General features: G+C 38.8%; 1 protein-coding gene across 1 annotated transcript in view; it reads right to left on the reverse strand.

Moving 5' to 3' along the window:
* Window positions 1-8,948: 8,948 nt before the first annotated feature.
* COL5A2 (collagen type V alpha 2 chain) overlaps window positions 8,949-20,002 on the reverse strand; it is a 97,579-nt gene continuing 86,525 nt past the window's right edge. Inside the window, 11 exon segments of the mRNA XM_036387020.2 lie at window positions 8,949-9,993; window positions 10,816-11,040; window positions 12,841-13,028; window positions 13,191-13,482; window positions 15,345-15,452; window positions 16,158-16,211; window positions 17,046-17,153; window positions 18,426-18,479; window positions 18,579-18,686; window positions 19,013-19,066; window positions 19,215-19,322. Coding sequence (XP_036242913.1) covers window positions 9,847-9,993; window positions 10,816-11,040; window positions 12,841-13,028; window positions 13,191-13,482; window positions 15,345-15,452; window positions 16,158-16,211; window positions 17,046-17,153; window positions 18,426-18,479; window positions 18,579-18,686; window positions 19,013-19,066; window positions 19,215-19,322 — 1,446 coding nt within the window. The 3' untranslated portion in view covers window positions 8,949-9,846.

The following is a 20,002-nucleotide window of genomic DNA, read 5'->3' on the forward strand; positions in this document are numbered from 1 at the left end:
GTTTTTTTTTAAGATATCCCACCAGATTTGAGACTGAGCCAAGACACTGCCCTGCTTTGGCACTGTAAATTTGGACATTGCTCATACAGAAGGAAAACAGTGAGGCTCTGGGGAGGCCCTTACAGCACAAATGCAGCATCACCACAGACTTGACTGTACTTAATGCAATATATAACAGCAATGCCAACAATTCCAAAAAAGTACTGGCTCTTGCAGGAAACCTCCTCATTTGATGGTGAAAATAAACTACTGTTTATGGAAAATGCAAATTGCATGTACTAAATAATATTAATCTGACATCAATTACATGGTAGGAAGCCTTGGATTGGAGTTTTATAAAAGCAGCTGGTAAGAATGCTGGCTGTGGAAAAATGCATTGGAAACACCTGTTCTTAACTGCCAGGACAGAATAGAAGAAAATAGCCTTTGCAATACCCAGTGCTACTGGGGCTGGGAACAATGGCTCAGCACTAAAACTCAAGCTTTGGGGGCTGCTTTCTAAAGCACACACACTCATCAAGTCTTCCATTAATGATGTCTACTAATGAAAGTTGGTTTTCTGGAACATTTGTAGAAAAAAGAAACAACTAACACAACAACCAACAACCACAAAATATTTACTTGATATAAAAACCTTCATTTTTTTTCAGAGCCACTAATTAGGCTACCATGGCTGTCACATATCTGTACTTTTATATCACCACATTACTATTTTGGGAAAACAAGAAAAAACTCAACCATAACAAGCACAAAATGCAAAACCAAAAAAACAACACTTAGAAAAAAAAGCCCCCAAAAGAACCCCAGCAAAAAATCAACCTACCAAACCCTCCCTAAACTAAACCCTGCCACAAAAAGTTGCCTGAATCGTACCAGGAGTGCAAAGTATGACTGATATACGTTTCAATATTGCCTTGAAACTTCAACTTTCCAATTACTTACAGGTCATCACCATTTGCAGGACAGCAGAGCTTTTCTTCTGTTGGAGTCCATGGCATGAGGACTATTTCAACATCTCCTTTCTGAACTTTTTTAATTAAGATTATTTTAAAACACTCCAAAACACAGCAGAAATCCAGCAAACCCTTGCCAACAGAAGGGCTTTGTTATCTAATTAGACCTTACTTGTTAACAAATGATAAACACCTGTGACTCATTCCTCACCCAGTGTCCTCTTCATTGGCTTGTGGAAAAAGCAGATTTTTTTTTGCTGTTCCTAAAGATGCTGTCCAATTCCTCCCAGGACTGACAACAGCTTCACAAGAAAGCTGGTCTGTTGTTTGAGGTGTTCCCTTTGTGCACACAATTTCTCCTTTGGGGCAGGGTTTAACACAGGTGATTCTCAGCTGTAATTCAGCACAGTCTTCATGTTTCTTTCATATTTATTTCATACATTAAGAAGCATTACCTCTGATTTTAACACAGGCTGAATGTCTGAATAGCATGACAGCAGGTAAAATAGGCAGGCTAAAAACAGTCTAAATGTTCTGGTACTCAGATAGCAATTCTGCCCAAACGGCCTCCTTGTGGATATTCTGAACTCTGCAGGACCTGACTGAAATCACACTCTTCAACAGAACCTTTGAACTCCCAGCAAGCAAACTGTGAAAGAAATAATCCAAGATTATTTCTTTCTAGCATAAGCACACCATTTGGACAACATCTATGGATTCCCAGTTTCTCTAGTATTTTCTATTTCAGCCATTGAATTGCTGTTACCTTTTGTCATTATTTTTAAACTATAATACCAACATTGAATAGGTATCATTTTATTATATTTATATATATTTACTATATATTTTATTATGTATTTTTACTGTATAGTTTTACTATTTATTTACTCTATATTTTTATATTTATTATTTACTTTACTATATATTTTTATTTATATACTTTACTATATATTTTACTATATATTTTACTATAATTTTCAGCCATTGAATTGCTGATTGTTACCCTTTATCATGATTTTTAAACTATAATGCCAACACTGTCTAATTATCATTTTTACCTTGTTTTTCCTGTGATATTTGCATACTTGCAGGGAATCTTTTTTTCCTTGATTAGCATTTCTAAATTTTCATTTAGTTTAACTTTTCCTTTTGCAACTGCTTTATCCTCTGTCTTCCTGGAACCCTCTCTCTGCAAGACCAACTGCCTTGTGAATATCAAACCTCCAGTATAGCATCAAGTTCCTGAAAAAATTAATTAAAATATCCATAGATTATGAGTCTAATAGCTACTATGCTCAGTCTCAGGCAGCTAAAGGGGAGAAAAGAAACCCAGGGGCCCTCACCCTAGAGTAGGAGAAAAAAAATAATAGTTTTTTGCTCTAAATCCATCTTTGGACTTTTTAGTTCCCTCCATAGAGGGAAAACTCCATAAAAATAAAGCTTTTCTTCACTGTTAGTCTAAAACTGAGGTGCACAAATCCAAAAGTGTGGGTTGAACAAAGCCTCTCACCCAGAGAGGGCTGAAGCCATTAATTCCCTGTTTGCCTTCCTTTACATCCTAAGCCTCTGGAACTGCTCAGTATAAACTGATCTAGATGAAAACACCAACACCTGCGTTCAAGGATTTAAATTTCAAGGTGCCCTGGAGAAAAGAAGAAAATATTATATTCCACATAGTTGAAAGAGAGGCATGAACCTGAATGAGAGGCAGGAAAAATCAAGGAAAGAGGTTGCCCACACAGTAATAGGACTGATAGAAGAAATCTCTAATTCGGATCTACAGCTTCTCATTCTGTTACACCAGCTGATCTCATTTACTTCACAGCACCATATTCCCATGGCTCTCTGAGAGAAGAAAAGAAACAAGAGGAAATCGCCCTTCCTCAAGGAGTTTTTCAGGACATATCAATGACTTTAAAATATCACTAATTTAGCCTTTAATATTACCTTGGAATTTGCCTTTCCAGTTAACTGCAAGTTGTCATCTCAGGGTAGAGCAGTTTTGTAGGACATAAGAGCCTTTCTTCCAGTGAACGTGGATATCCCATGGTCTGTGGCGCAGGGACTACTGCAACATCCAATTTTGTTGGTTTTTTACAAAAATTATGTGTAAAAAACTCTAGAACATGACAAGCATCCAGCCAGCCCTTGTCTAAGTGAAAAACTTTGCTACCTGATCAGGCCCTAATTGGAACCAAATTGTAAACACCTGTAACTCAGTGTGTACACCCTCAGCTTCCCCTGGGAGACATGCAAGGCTTCTCCATGGCCACCATGGCTGCCAGCTGCCGTAAATCCCCCCTAGGTCCCCTCTCCCAGCCATAATTTGTCACCTAAAGCCAGGCAAGGATAAAGCAGCACTTAGAGTGGACTCATGATGGCTTCTGAATTTGAGAAGCTGCTAGGAATTTCTTCTGAAAGCTGGCAAATTGTAAATACCTTTCCCTCCTAAAACAAATCAACTTTTAAATAAGCATTGGGTGCAATTTGCAACTCTTCTTTTGTTGTGCTTTCAGCTAAATAGTATTAAGCCTCCATTTGCAGGCAGCAACCTGGATGAAGAGCTGTCTACAAGAATTTTGCATTAGTAAAGGAGGAAGTTCTTCCCAACACTTTGCCATGCTATGGCTGTCCTGATAGCTTCACTAGGAAAATGTAAGGTCCGTTATTCCTTGTCAGGTGCATGTTATTCATACAGACTGGAAAAGGTGTTCTTTTGGAGGACTGGTTATTATTTATGGCAATAAGACAGCATTACTGTAGTCAATAAATTAGAATATGTTTTTTAATAATACACATTTCATACTCATTTCAACCCAGACCAAAAGCCTGATGGTTCAATGAGATATCCAGTTCTTTGCACCAGAAAAGAAGTTGGGTTTGGCAAACTTCATATTTAAACCAAGTGCCTCTCTTCTGGAAATTTCATGAGATACATAATGTTGCAAAAATCTTAAGCTACAGAGTGTATGAAATTTTTTATCATGATCTAACATTTTAATACAACTTGAGATTGTAATCAGATGTCCTTAACTGTATCTTGTTATGATCTTAAAAAGAAAAATCTGTAGATACCGCTATTTAAAGTACCAGAAGAGAAAGATATTTTGCAGGTTTTAGGATTTGGGAGATGAAGAGATGCTTTCTATGTTTTTACCTACCTCTTTATTGGGAGGAAGCAAAAACTAGTTCACACTACACCTGGGGGATTGCTGTTCCAGGATGGATGAAGTCCACCAGAACAAAATCCTGGTAGGTCTTGTCTTCCCAACTGCTCTCATCCTGCAACAGCTTCACCCTAGAGTCTTGTCTAAAAAGACTGACTGTAACCCACACTGTTTCCCCATCACAGAAGCTCCTCTGGCTTGAGCTGGCTCCTTCTGAGAAACCCACTGATACTCTCTTTTTTCTTTTTTTATTTATAATCCTGCAGTCTTATCTGGCAAATCTATGCTTATCCAAACTTTCTCTCCTTTCAGTACACCCCTTATCCATGGACATCTCTAGATTAAAGTTTAAGTTTTATTGTTGAGTCCACATCCACTGAGAAGGCAGTCAATGAAAGGTCACTCCTGGAGGCACTAGAGATGTGCTTCCTGTGGGTTTTTGTGAATATCCCATTTCAGCTTGACTGCATTTGTTATAACATCTCCAAGGTACCTGGAAAAGTCTGTTCACTCCTCTTCTCAGTTTGGGTGCATCTGTAAAGCAGGGATCAAATTCCTAGCAGGAAATGGCCGACTTGATATGTGTCAGCTGCAACAAAGTTAATTTTCTTCCCAGTACCGCCTTGGGATTTGGGATGACAATCTTGCTGCTAACAGGCTGCTGAGCTGTGCTTACCTTGAGGCCTTGTCAGCTTCTCACATTGCTGCCAGCGCAGGGAGCTGGGAGGGGACAATCAGGACAGCTGATCTCAGCTGATCCAAGGGACATTCCAGGCCACATGGAGTCATCCTCAGACATAAATCTGTGGTGGAAGCTGGCCAGGGGCCACTGCTCAGGAACTGGCTGGATATAGGTCACTGGGGGGGCGAGCAACTGCATTCTACGCGATTGTTTCGTATATTTAAATTCTTTTGTTATTTTCTTTTCCTTTTCTCTCATCCAATTAATCTTGTGTTTTCTTTACCCCCCCAATTCTCCTCCCTGCCCCACTGAGGGGGCTGAGGACTAGGCAAGTGCCTGTCTGGTGTTTAAGGGCTGGGTTAAATAGCAATATGGCAGAAAGAAATGCTCAGACTTTCTCTGATTTTTGTGTAGAGTCACACAGCTTGTTCCTCAGAGGGCAGAGGCTCCTGAATTATAGTGGTGGGTCCTGCAGTCATCACCATCTTCTGTCACTGTCATGTTCTTTTGTGGCAGGGAAGATTGTACCATACCAAACATGCAGAAATATTTCAATGAATTTCTAGAATTGTAGTTATGTTCTTTTGTTGTACTTATTTGGGTTTGTATCAGATTCTTTTCACTCAGTTGACTGAGGCCAAAAAGCAGTTGCTTGGTTGTTTTTTTTCTTTTTCTCTGCACAGTCATCCCTGAACAAGGCTGCAGCCTTTTCTGGAGGATGGACAGTAGTATTTATCAAGGAACAAATTACTAATTTTGCAACAGAAACATTTGACAGTGCACCACTCTCTGATATTGAAAACATAACCAAACTTAAGCCAGAGCTTATAGAAAGATGGCTTCCAACTCTACCAGCAAGGAAATGGGAATGTGCACAAAATAAACATGGGGGAGGGAGTTAAACTTGGACTCTTTAGCATTCTGCCCAAACTAGTGTTGCCTGATGCCTTTGTACTTTTCCAGACCTTCTCCCAGCGAAGGATAAAACATGTAATGCCAAGAGCACAGTAGACAGATCAGCAATCAAGCTCTCTGGTGTTGTGCAATACCATAAAACTTCTCAGTTTTAATATTTGCACCACTCAGCTCAGGTTTTCCTGAGCTCTGCACAGGCCATTGGCTCTCATATTGTGCCCTTTCTTTTCTGGCTTTTAGAAAAAGTCAAAACTGCTTTTTTCTCTTTTACTGATCCTGAAGATGTTGTCCAGTAATTGCCTCACACAAATGAGCAGCAAATTCACAATAAAATTTGTCTATGGGTCTACAGCTTCTAAGACATTTCTATTTCAGCTATTGAACTGCTGCTTTAGTTTTACCTTTTCTCATGATTTTTTAAACCATCTAATGCTCTAATTTTTACCATTTTTTCTCTGTGATATTTGCATACTTGCAGGGAATCTTTTTTCCTTCATTAGCATTTCTACATTTCCATTTAGTTTTGCTTTTCCTTTTGCAATTGTTTTACTCTTTCTGGAATACTCTCTCAGTGAGGAAAAACTGCCCAGTGAGTATTAAACCTTCAGTATAGCCTGCACTTCCTGAAAAAGTAATTAAAATATCCAGAGGTTATGTGAGTGTTTACCAGCTCAATTACTATGCTCAGTCTCAGGGAGTTATAGGAGATAAAAGAAAGCCATAGGGGCTCTTATTCTACAACAATAAGAAAAACAGTCTTCTGTTTTTAGACTCTTTACTTGCCTTTGCAGAGAAGAAAAATCTTCCATTTTCTTGCTGTTTTGTGGACTTTGGCTGTGTTGTTTCTAGCTGTAATGCCATGACATTGTCTTTGTTAGATTTCTGTGTTTCTTGGTACATTCTTCTACTGTATGTAGTACTGCTGGTGCTCTCCAGAACCTTTTTAGTGCTGAAAACTTCGAGCTGGTTATTTATCATAGCCACAAGGAAGCTAGCAGAAGGCAGGGAAGCAGTTTGGAAATTTAATTTCTAGATGAGCTTTTAATGAATGGTTGCCAAACAAATATTACACTACTGCTTTTGAGAAACCAAGAGAAGGTTTCTGTCAGTGCTGGCAGTCCTGGGATTTGTTTCTCCCTGAGGACAGATTAGTTAAGGAAAACAGAACCAACTCTTGTAACTTAATTTAAATTAAATTCAGTCTGATACTGTATTATTTTAATCACTATATTATTTTAATCACTCTGAAGTGGCTTTTTCCTACCATTTTTGAAGTTATTTGTCACTAAGGCAGAACTTCATTAAATGTTATAGCTGACATTTACTTAATGTTACTTCATAAACAACAAATTATTAGCTCATTCACAAAATTAAAGCTATATTACATGAGGCTTTGCCATGTTTCCTGGATAAGAAAATGCCCCCCACACACTTTTTTGTTTTTTCCTTCCTAATATGATTCTACAATACTTTTGAGGAATGCAAAAACAGGGAAAGAGGTGCAATATCTATGTATGCTCTAAACAGAGTCAAGAGAAGAGAAAAGCATGTCCAACCACTTGCATTACAGACTCCTCAGTTAACTACCTGAGAGCTTGCACTTCAGAGCAGACTTTCCTTTAGTGATTCTCCAGCCCTGGTTTTTACAGAATATTACCTCAGATGGGTCTCTAGTTACAGCTCTTTTTCAGCGCTCAAAGCACCTGGCTGAGGAAATACTGCACACTTCATATGGAGATAGAGATGCAAAGAGACACTTGAAAAGAAAAGAAAAGTATTCTTCATAATCAAATAATCTTCTCCTTCAACAACCTTACAAACTACTTATATTAAACGTGGATTATTATACTTGATTAAAATTAGAGATTAAAACTAATTACAAATATAAACCTATCCTCCAAATATTATTCATTTTGTGCATCTGGATAAACGTGCTGTAGAGATACGACCACAGCCACCTCTGCTTGAACATACTGCAGCAAGCCTTTACACTGCAGCTTGAAATTAACATTACCTAAAAGTTCTCTAGGAGCCAGTATGCCAAGTTAACCTCTCAGTCACATATTTATAGAAATTATTTCAGGCCAGTAAGAAAGAAATCAAAGTTCCTGCATGGGCAGTAAAAGCAAACAGATAACATCAGCATGAACCTGTCAACTTCCCAGCCCTTACCTCCCTTGCAGGGACACATGTTTGGACAATCTAGAAACCTGCCAAGACCCTGCCCCTACAGAAGGGGAAAGGGAAGTTTTTGCTTGCTTCACTACAAATGCAACTTTATGTCTTGTCCAGAAGCTGTCTCCTCTCAGTGTTAACTCCTATTGCCACTAAGAATTGGCCAAATCACGTTTCATTCTTGAATAAAAATTCTCTCTGGAGTCTCGAATAATATTACTTATGTAGATTATCTAGGCCTGCTGATTTCCTTTGTACAACTGACACCTATCTGTAAAAACTGACACAGAAGGTACTTTACAAATACTCCTTTACTCCTGCCTTCAAAATATTTCACAATGCCTTGCAAATGATTTATGCAAACAGCAAACAAACAACAATTAAGTACTTCTATTTTTAATTTCCTGGGAATGAACTGATATGGAATGAACACACTGGAAGGAGTTTTACAAAAAGGAAACCACTTACATAGCGAGAAGCATGTATTTAATTAAATGCTTTGCAAAGATACATGAATAAAGCTATGTGCATGACTTTCTTTAGGGAGAGCCCCAGCTGTTTATTTTTTTTTTAAGGAACAAACAAAAAAACGTGGAGAGCACAGATGCAGTAAAGAAACAAAAAACCTAAGTAAGTTTGTACCCACATACTTTACAAAATAAAGCATGTTGAGGTACAAAACATTCTATATACTGAATGACCAACAGTTAAATGCACTGTAACATTGTTCTCTCAAACACTGCAAGCCTAACAGCTAAGCTCTGAACATGACATTGACAGCAGGCATCTTTATTTCATCAGCCTTCTAGAGAGTCATTTAGCACCATCACTTTTTGATTTTTTTTTTTTTTGCCCTGCCTATCTCCTATCTTGAAATAACAACAGAAGCATAGCACCTTTTAATACCTAAAAGAAAACCAGGAATATTAATTGCATCCCAACTTCCAGAGATGAGGTAGCTTATGCTAAGAAATGATGGAACTTTCCTGCCTTGACAACTCAAGGCCAGCAAGTCAAATTACTGGTGATGCATGTCTGGATGTCAGCTAAAACCAAGGAATTTCTAAACTTTCTTTATTAGCAATCGGTCTGGTATACATGTGAATGGTCTGCAACACACAGAAATTGGCACCATATATAAGACATCTGAATAATTTGATACGTAATGGCTTCTTAGATGGGCAAATATTGGAAAATCAACAAGTATTGGGTTTAAGACATATTTTGAAGATTAAGGATAATTTAATGGAATTACATAGATACATTGTGAGAAGTGAAATCTAGTCTTAAAAGTTAAGATATGGGACACCCCTACTATGGGACACCGATATTTACCCGAGTAATATTTTTACTTCATAAATTAACCATGGCTATGGATCACTCTTCTGAGCAGACTTACATAGAAAAGTGCAAGAAAAACAATGCCAAATTGAGATGGTCTTGTCTGAAGAGATTTTCTTTTACAGAAGACACAGCTTTCTGTGAATGGCAACCACAGGAACACAAACTGGGGTACAGGGAGCAGGTATGATTGAAGTACAGCCAACGGTTCACAAAAGTGCTCTACTTTTCTGTTATTCAGTACACATCAAAGCAAAAGAAATAATCATTAGAGCTTTTACATAGTTCCACATTAAATCTATCTATTTTGAATACCTGGAAATGTCAAAATAATTTGAAACAAAACCAAGGAAAAGGATTCATATTACTTTTAGAAGGTTGTCATCAATCCTCTTAAAATTGTATTAAACAGTTGGTTTCAATCATTGAAAACAGAAGGTTTGTAAGTAAAATAAATATTCAAAAGGAGGCTGGGCATTTAGAAAGAGCTGTATATACAATGCTGATCCAATATCAGCCATTACTTCAAGAGTCTCAGGATTAACTTCAATCAGTCTAAGTTCATGTTTAATGCTGCTGTTGCTGGGTAATCTGTTATATTCCCCCCTTGCTCTTACACAAAGCAAACTGGCCCAATTTCAATTCCAAATTCCTGGTCGGTACTGCCAATGTCCACCGGTGCAATATCGATGATGGGTAAGCGCGCCACGTTCTGCGTTCTGTACTCGAAAACTGTCTTGCCCACGTTCCCACTACGTTTCTAGAGGGAAAAGAAGGGGGGAAAAATAAAGATTAGGCCAAGGCTCATGTCAAAACCAGACTGAAGTGCAACTGGTGAGTCAGTTGTCTGATTGTTCAGGAGGGTGTAACTGCACCTTTGCTGAGTAACACTGAGCAACGCTGTCTGCACTACACCTGGGTTATTTTGAAATGTCTCTAATGAGCAAATCTATCAGACTGACACATCAGGGCTGATTTTTCTCTTATGCTATGAAATTCTTCTCTACGTGTTCATAATGTGTGCCTTCACCCATAATTGTGGGTTTACTTTAAAGCACAAAGCATACTTAACTTTTTTCAGATGCAGGACTAGATTTAGGAATATTTGCCCGTATGTTGGTCTTGGCTGAAACTGCCAAGTTTCTGAAAAATCTACTACTTTCTGTTTTCCGTGCTCACCACAAAATTTTAGGGCGAGTTTTCCTTTCCAGCTCAGTGAGTTTCCTCCACAGTACTGCTGCAATAATCTTGCCCATCTGGCAGACAAAAGTTTGTGTTTATCTCACCAGTTTGCATGATTCCACTCAGCTCAGAGCTAAACAAGTACTGGGAAATGCAAAATGCCAAGATGGGTATCTCAGTGTCCTCACTAAGAAGGAATTTGCAAATAGCCACTAAATAGTGCAGACTTTTATTATGTGAAGCTAGAATTATAACAAAATCCCTGTTTCATCAGTTATGTCTACAATTCATTACAAAATCCTGTGGAATTTTAATTACTTCCTTGCGTGGATGTTTTCTCCAATTCAAGAGAGAAGTGAAAATGTACAAAAGTCCTTTTGGGCAAAGCCCCCAAACTTACTGAGCAGCTGTCGTGCAGAACAGTGTATCTGAAGCGGCTGTTTCCCTCTGCCTTGATCTCCAGGTCATTGGCCCCTTTCAGAATCACAGCTTTCTTCAGGTTCTTTGTCTGGTCATCCAGGTACCCAACACTGTTTTTGCAAAGGTAGGTGATGTTCTGGGAGGCTTCCTTGGACAGGAGGCGCAGGAATGTCATCTGAGTGACAGCTGTATCCCCATACACAAACTTTGGAGATAAAGAAATAGGTCAATTAACAGGACACTGAAATTAAGAGTTGATGAATTTAGAAACATCTGCCATTATTGTCATCTTTCAGACATGACCAGTAGGAGCCTTATTACATAAAATGTACGAGTGGTTTCTTTTGTCATTTGCCACCAGATAGGACAAAGAAATTTAGACATTCTGTAACAGGGAGAATTTTGGAGAATGTTGATCATAATTCTCTGCAACTGAACTCAGAAGAAGTTGGGCCTCCACAGATATGCCAAGCTTTGGAATGAATTCTGCCTCATTTCTGAAAGGGATTCTTATATATGAAATAATGCATTAAAGCAACCTTGAAGCAGGTTAGAAACATCAAGCAAAGAAACATCTTTTACAATGCACCTGATATATTGCCAATTCATTAACTTGTTTCCTGTAGGGTTTGTATTGTATCTCGAAGCAGAAGAAAGTTTGACTATATGGGCCTTATAAACAAAGTTTGCATATGGGCCTTATAAACTAATCAATTGGCACACAAGTTTGGCAAATGTTTCACAAAGTGTCAGTGCTTCTGTAAAAAACAATCAATTTTTCTACCAGTAAGCCAAATTCTGAAATTCCTCAGGTTTTTTTTACCCTGTTCATGGAGGCTCCATTTTATTCATGTTTTATGAATCAATCCAACATAAGAACAACAATCAAGAATTACTAAAAATTTATACATTTCACTGAAAACGGTGAAGAGAAAATCCAATTTACTGGTACTGTCATAATGTATAAAGTGCGGTAATCTTGGACACATTTATTACTTAGAATCCATAAGGAGTGCACTTGACTATTATATAGCTCATACTAGTTACAAAATCTGACAGTGTTTCAAAAATACTGAAATATTCTTTTTTTAGTATTCTTGAAGATAATTTGTTCCTCCACAGAGCAACTGCCTTGCAAACCCCTCTGTGTAGCTCTGCAGGCAGCTAAACATCAACTGGGATATGTTAGGTCATGGCAAGACTTCCTGAATTTAGTAATAAGTGAAAGCTTCTCAAAAAAGCCATCAATATCATATCTGTTCTCAGCTGTTAATGTTCTGAACTGTTCTTAGTAATCCAGTTGATAACAGCGTTATTTTTCACACACCAAATACTGAATTTAAAGATAATAATGCTCTATGAAATAACATTTGAAGATATTCTCTGTGCTTTTGATAAACTAGAAATAAAAATAGCAAAAACTAGTTAATAAATTATATACTTCACATAGGGTAAACTTCTGTTATTTGTCAGGATCATTAAACCTAATCTTAGAAGTTATCCTAGAGGAAAACCCCAGCAGAAACGTGAGTGAAATTTTATCTGCCTAGAGACTGATGGATTCATCATGGATCAACCTGATCGTATGATAGCAATCATATTTTCATTCAAAAACAAATTTATAAAGTTTTGTAATTTTTAGTAGTACTAAGTTTTCTGAAAGGAAGATTAGAATTCAATTAAAACAGCAGGGATCTCATTATGTATCAGGGTAGAAGTACAGTTGTTTAAGACACGACAGAGATTTAGTAAAAGACTGATAGAGAAGCTGATGTTTTTGTCCAGCAGTAGTCTGCTTTAGCCAATCCTGCATTAGATGCACTTGCATTGTTTTTTCCCAGTTATTTCCTATCTTTATTATATGATACTAACAATCAATCGACTATAAGCCAGTCAATCATCAGGTATAATGTTGTAACTGTAGCAGAACCATCTCAGAGCAACAGATAAAGTTCCAAACCACAATACACAGAAGCCAATTTTAAGAGTGTCAGTATTTATTTACCTGTGATCCCCTGTTCATATCAAGGCCATACCAAACAGGCTTTAAGTCAGAGGACTTGCTGGCCCACCACGTTTTGCGGGGCACACTGGATGGGTTGGCAGAAATGCAGGTCTCCCCAGTTTCCATGTTGCAGTACACTTTTATAGCATCTTCAACACATCCTTGGTTAGGATCAATCCAATATTCACCTGCGAAGAACATAAAACGTGACTGTGTTGCATCACAAAGATTTTTGAAACAACTGGGAAGACACAAGCAGAATGATGTTGCAGCAGTGCAAAGCAGTGCCCAAGGCCATGCTGGGCACGAGGCAGGCTCAGAGGGCCCAGAGCAGAGGTGTGACCACGCACCGCTCCTCTTGGAGGGGTGGCACAGCTTCAGGTCGTCACAGGTGCGCGCTGGGTGCTTCCTGGAGCCATCGGGGCTGCGCATGGTCTCGATCTGGCTGCTCAGAGACTTCAGCGTGGCATGGACTCCTGGGTCTGTTTTGTTGTGGTCATCAGGGGCTGCTTCATCTTCAGTGAACTCTGGGAGTGGATCCGCCATGGCATCGTCATAGTGTCCCATGATGTCACCGATGGCAGCGGTGAGGTGGCCTGGGGGCCCCGGAGGGCCAGGAGGACCAGGCTCACCTGGTGGGCCCTAAGGTTCAAAACAAGAAGGCAACAGAGGTCCAGCAGAGTAAATACTATGCCCAATGACAGCAAGGCCTGCCACCAAAAAACCCCAAAAACTTCTGGGCCAGTCACTCTAAATTCAGATATTAAGAATTCACCTTTCAAAGAACTGCATTTAAGGTATGTATTCACTCTGCTTCACGTCCTCTCTGATTGCCTTAATGCCTTCTTCTTACTCCTGATTTTAAGACTAATAGCTGGAAAAGGTCTCCAAGGAATGCCCTCATTTCCTTTGTTAAACCTGTCCCTCCTTGTTCAGATCCCTGCCTAACAACTTTATTTCTTAAAATTCCTGCTTTCCATAAGTTGCCTCTGGATCATTTTCCTGGATGGAAAATTTGGCACTAGAAACATCTTTATATTTATCCAGCACAGTGCTGAGCTCTCTGGCCACAGAACTCTGGTCTTTCTGTGTTACAGAATCTACATCATCCTTACTTGGAAGAGCAGGCGTTTTCCTGACTAAGTAAATTTTCCCAAATGGTGGGTTTTGAGGTCCTTCTGTCACCATGAACCAGGACACATGAGAAGATATCTGTTAATAAACATATCTCACCCTGCCAGCCCTTCTCTGGCAGCACAAAGTCTGTAATGTACCTCTAGGTGAATTTTGACGCTCTGCTGCACCAGGTGGTGGATCAGAACTGGCCTTTCCTTTGAGAGTCATTACTTCAGAACTCACAACTAGTGCTCCAAATGCACATACAGAGCACACACCCAAACTAACACACACTGTGTCTGAAAAGTGAAATCTCAACCTTTATTTCTTGCTTTTTAGTTCCAACTTACAGCTGCATGCAAGTCCCCATGGAAAGCAAAACAAAAAATACCGGAATGTGATATTTCTTGTGTGGTTTCATTACACAGTTGAAAGAGACATATTTTATTCTTATGCTCTGCCATAGACTTTTCATACAGGTCTTGGTGTCTGGGCAGAAGTGGAGATACTGATAATTAGCAGAAATTCAAATGAAATAGACAGAATATCAGCACATGATAAACACAAGGAACCCCATGTCTTACCAGACAAAGACAGCCAAAACTGCCTGCCTTTTCTTGCCCATTATTTTGTTCTATCACTTCCACAAAATAAGCAATATCAATTTTTTAATTCTCCCCATGACCACCCAGATCACTCTTTTCTCAAATTCTCTAATTTTTTTAAAATTTATCTTCTTTCAAATAGTTTAACTACCCTTTTTTGAGTATTTTGAATTGGTGCGTGTGGAATATGCCTGGGGCATTCAGCAAGGTTTAGAACTCTTTCCAAACTGATCAAACCAGTTTTCATCAGTAGTGAATCAGCTCATGGTTTGGTGTCTGTAAACCTCAGCCCAGCATGAAGGTCAGCTGGGCTCAGTGTTAGAGTTTGGGCTGTTGATTTGGAGTGAAGGATCTCCCTAACACATGGCACAGTGGAGGAGGGTGCTGGCAGTCAGGCAGGTGGCTGTGCTCACTCTCTGGGACTGCCAGCTTTGAGCCACTGCTGGCCTGTGCTTGGGCCTGAGGTTTAGGACCCAAGTGGCCAAACAGCCGTGTTGGACCACAGATCCAGCAGGATCCAGTAAGCCACCCACAGAACTACATCCAGCTCAGCCTAAAAAGAGCACAGGTGGATGAGGCTAGGATCATCCCAGCTTCAGAAGATGGAAACGAGTAAGAAATGAAACCTTCCAGTACAGTTACCCTGGATGTTTCTTGGAGAAACTACCACATTTTATCGTTTGTCTCAAGCTCATAGATGTTCAAGAAAATAATGTGATGGACTATAAAAAAGAATCTGATTATTTGAAGATAACTTTTTCCCCCATATTCCCATCAATTTACCTCAGGTCCAGCCTCTCCCACAGTCCCTCTAACACCAGGTGGCCCAGTTGGCCCATGTGGACCGGGACTTCCATCTTTTCCAGAAGGACCAACTGGACCTGGAGGACCCTAGAAAATATAGGAGACAGATAGAATGTATTTTAGCATTTAGTAACAAATTTTTACAAAGCAGCCCATTATATGCAATATCTTGTCAGGAACCAATCTGATTACTTGTGCCTATTACCAAACTTTTAAAAATCACCTTTTTTCTTCTTCTGTAAAAGTAAGAAGGCAGTTTAAAAGCTGCTCTTCTGAATGGAATCACCTCAGATAATATAACTTGGTTCAGATGTATATCTTTTTCCTTAACTGATCCCATTTAAGTGAGATCAGTTCCAGATGCTGTGCAGACTGGAGTAGCTTCTGTACACCCTCAGATACAGGCTCAGAGGTAGATGTAGATGCCTCCCTTGGATGTTCCCAAGGGACAGTATTTCTCCTTTATTTTTGAGTAAATGGCATACATGGGGGATGAGTGGCAGAGCTGCCACGTGCATGGCTTTGTATCAGCTGCAGCAAAAGTGTCTTTAAAAAGAGACTGCAGGTCTGTAGACATTCTGACCCAACATCTTTAGCTACAAAAAACTACACTCATGACAAAGCTTTACTATATTAAACAAGGTGATGTCTCAGCAAAAGCTATTAGGGTAATGATCACATGATATCAAAGTCAATAAAAGTCATTGAAATAAGAGTGATGCAGAAATAGACATCTGAGCAAGAAAAAAAAAACAAACCCCAAGCAAGTAAAACCTTAAAAGTTATACTCACCCGAGGACCAAATGGGCCTGGAATGCCAGGACTGCCCTGTTCACCGATTGGACCCTAAAAAGAAGAAATTATTATATCATTGTGCCATTTAGAGCATATTGCTTTAGTTTTAAGGCACTAGTGTGTGATACACACAATTTGGTACGAATAGGATTAAAAGGTACATAAACAATGGGGGGTACCTTTATCTTAATCCCTTAGTAACTTAATTAAATTCACTGGTGCTTGGCTGTAAAGCTATTTCTCTAGAAAAGCCCTGGTTTGGAAGTATTTCTAATCAGAGTGGCTCGCAAGAGAGTAAATGACAGCTCTATCACCAAGTGAAAAGGTAATTTGGATGTAGGGCTCTCTTTGTTGCTGCTGTTCCTGTGTGTTGAAACTTCCAGCATTTGCCCAGCACCAGTGAATAAATGTTTAAAAAAAGAGCAAGTTTTCCATGATATTTCCATTCAGTTGACAACAAAATCACAAAGTTCTTGAAAATATTAGAAAGAGATGCTCTCACAGTCCTTTTGGGATTTTGCACTGGGTTCCTTGACTCTAATGAATTCTAACACTGCCAAAAAGCATTTCACACTCCAAATTGCTTATCTCAAACTACCAGCTTTTGTGACCATCTTGTGCTGACAGGTCATGAACTGTAAGGGATTGGCCTTGCAAAGGGAACGAGAATAGAACACACATCTTGCAACAAGAGGTTTACCTCATCATGTAACAGTATTTTAAAATTGCATTAAAAATATTAGCAAGTACAGACACCAGGCCACTCAAACAGCTTGTGGGGAAAAATAACTTGTTTGCTTTTTTTTCCACTTTAAATAACTATGTTCCTGATACACCATTTAAGTACCAAGCAAATAAAATTATAGTAAAAGCAGAACAACTTACAGGAGGACCAGGAAGGCCTTGAAGTCCAGTGAAACCCCTGTGTCCTTTCTGGCCCCTATCACCTCGATCTCCATTGTCACCTTTGTCACCACGAGGTCCTTGGGGACCCTGTAAATATCAATGATGAAAAGTGAAATTCTGAAATGGGAAAAAAACTCCAACCTCAAAACTCTCTCATTTGATTTTAGACACTAGACTCAGACCTCCTTCCCTTTTAGAGATGGAAATTATAATGATCTTGAAGCAGCTACAAGAATCTTAACTTTTTACCAAAGAATAGGTAAATAATTACAGAAAACGGTGCTGTGCTTAAATACAGTTGTAGCAAATTTACTCTACTTAGCTACATAATACAGTAAAAACCCCATGGAACTGTACTAATGATAATAAATAATTTAGAAAACCAATTTTTAAAATATCAATGTATTTCTTCACCTTACTGTATATGGCAGATGATTTTTGTTAATGAGATTGAAATATTAAGGATCTCTCACAGATTCATTATGATAAAGCATATTTTTAGTATGAAATCATCCAGGCTGCATCTTTACTTCTCACAGCTTCTTTCACCTTCATTATGATTAAAATACAACTGAAGTTACATTCCCTAACTACAGACAACAACATCCAGGCAGCACAAATACTTTGTTCCTATTACTGTCACAATTTCCTTGTTAGCTTTGTTAATTGCAAACTTCTTACACTAATTCAAGAATCCTTGCAAAATGTGGCTGCTGTTTTCAATTCTATATTTCTCAGCCCAAATTACATGCTAAATTTCTCAATGCCAGATTCTAAATAGTTTATCTATGGCATCATTATCACTAACTACTCAATAAACTTTACTGTCTCTCAAATGACATCTGCTTAGGGACAGGACAACATTGTTTTGAATTTCCCAAGTTTGCAATTAATTTTCTGTTCCAGGCTTGGAATGTAAAAGACTTTAGTAACATAAAAAAGAGGATTTTTGTTTATTTTCCTTTTCAGACTGAAGTTGGAAGTTCATGAGTTGAATTAAGGCCTTTTAATGGGAACAGGTGATTTTGTTGTATTTCTGCCATTTTTATCTAAAAACGTCCCTTTTTGTTAAGTATTCCATTCCTTACCCCTTATTTAGACCAGACTCCAGCCATTTGTCAACTCAGGTCCTACCATTATCCAGACAGCAACATGCTCCAAATAAAGAGGCTTCCAAAGCACTACTGGAGTATCCAAATATCCAAATCTGTGCAGCTTTGCAGCTCAGAACTACCTGCACCCACTTGCAGCCAGAACACAAGGTGAAGCCTTGCTTGGCATTCTCATTTGGGCTGAATTCCTCACACACTTTCCTCAGTGGTATCTCAGACAAAACCACAGTGACCATGGGCAACTTACAGGCAAACCTCTCTTTCCTGCACGGCCTGGGGGACCCATGGGACCTCGAGAACCCTACAAAGATTGCATACAGAAAGAATGTGAGGCAATGCATGAAAACCATACACAATCGTTTTTGATAAACAAAGTATTTTTTAAAAAAGCATCACTTACAGTTTCACCTCTTTGACCTGCATCTCCTGGGGGGCCAACAGGACCTGGAGTTCCTGGACCTCCCGGAGAACCTGGTAAGCCTGCAGGGCCAGGTTCACCACGATCACCCTGCAAAGCAGAATTTCAACTGTTTATCTGAAGAGGACTGGTCTAGACCAATGCAACAAAAGTGTAGCACTGCCAGTCTATTTTTGAGCAATTGCAACCTACAAAGATATTCCTGCTGCAAGAACTCAAGTCTGAGTTTGTGGAAGCAGATGTTCTTAGCCTCTTAGCCAGGCATCCTCAGCTTTGAGAGGTACTATATTCAAAGCTAGGAAACACTTTCAGAACAAGCTCTCCATCAGGTTAACTGAATGAAAAGAAAATCTACAATAAGTCAAGAATAAAATGAGGGTTTGCAGAAGAAAATTAAGAAGAGAATATATTCTTACACGTTCTCCAACAGCTCCATCTCGTCCAGGAGTACCGTCATTACCAGCAGGTCCCTGGAGTTATGGAATAAAAATAAAGCTATTGATTAACTCTGTAATCCTGCATTTCTAGAAGAATTAGAAAGTTGTTCTCCACCTCTAACTTCAAGTCAAGGAGAATGACCGTGTCTTTTCTTGCATGCTGGACTGCCGTAATACTTACTTCTGGACCAGCTTCACCTACAGGCCCAGTGGCACCTGACTGGCCAATAGGTCCTGGGGGACCTTTGTCACCAGGTGGCCCTGTGGGACCCTGCTTTCCTGGAGTACCCTAAACAAAGATGACAAATACAGATTAAAATATTAATCACAAAACAAAGAAAGCACTAAAAACCTGCTGCCTGCAAAACTAGTACTGCCAGACTGAAATACCATCTACATTTGTGAATGAAAAAAAAACCCTTGATATTTAAAGAAAAGGTTCTTACATAATTTGAATACATATTTAATATACTTTGTATTTTTAAGAAGTTACTGATAAATCAGTAAGTCTGATGTCATTATCTGCAATAGGTAAGGTGTTTTAGATTTCAGAAAAATATAATGAAGTTTGAAATAATTAACATGATTTTTCTGTCTCAACAACAACAAACCTTGTTAGCGAACTTCTGGCGAACTTTAGCTATAAAGTGACTTCATGGATCCAGATCCTCCATATCAATCTTTTTACTAATTGATTTATTACTATTTAATTGCTTGATCTACTGGATCATTATGCCATCTAACAAATATCTATAAATCCTACATGAATGCAAAGAGAGCTCAAGTGACAATTTGGAAGGCTGTAGTTCACAATTTATAAAACAGTGCTTGCAGAGTATTTACTCACATTCAAGTGACATTTGGGTACATTAATGACAGTGTAAGGCTGTTTTTTTCAGGGATCAAGTTTTAAGTCAAATAGGAACATTTTAGGCAGAGCCTTAATGTCATTATTCACTTACTCTTAAC

Source organism: Molothrus ater, chromosome 7 (genome assembly GCF_012460135.2).
Source record: "Molothrus ater isolate BHLD 08-10-18 breed brown headed cowbird chromosome 7, BPBGC_Mater_1.1, whole genome shotgun sequence".
Classification (NCBI taxonomy): Eukaryota; Metazoa; Chordata; class Aves; order Passeriformes; family Icteridae; genus Molothrus; species Molothrus ater.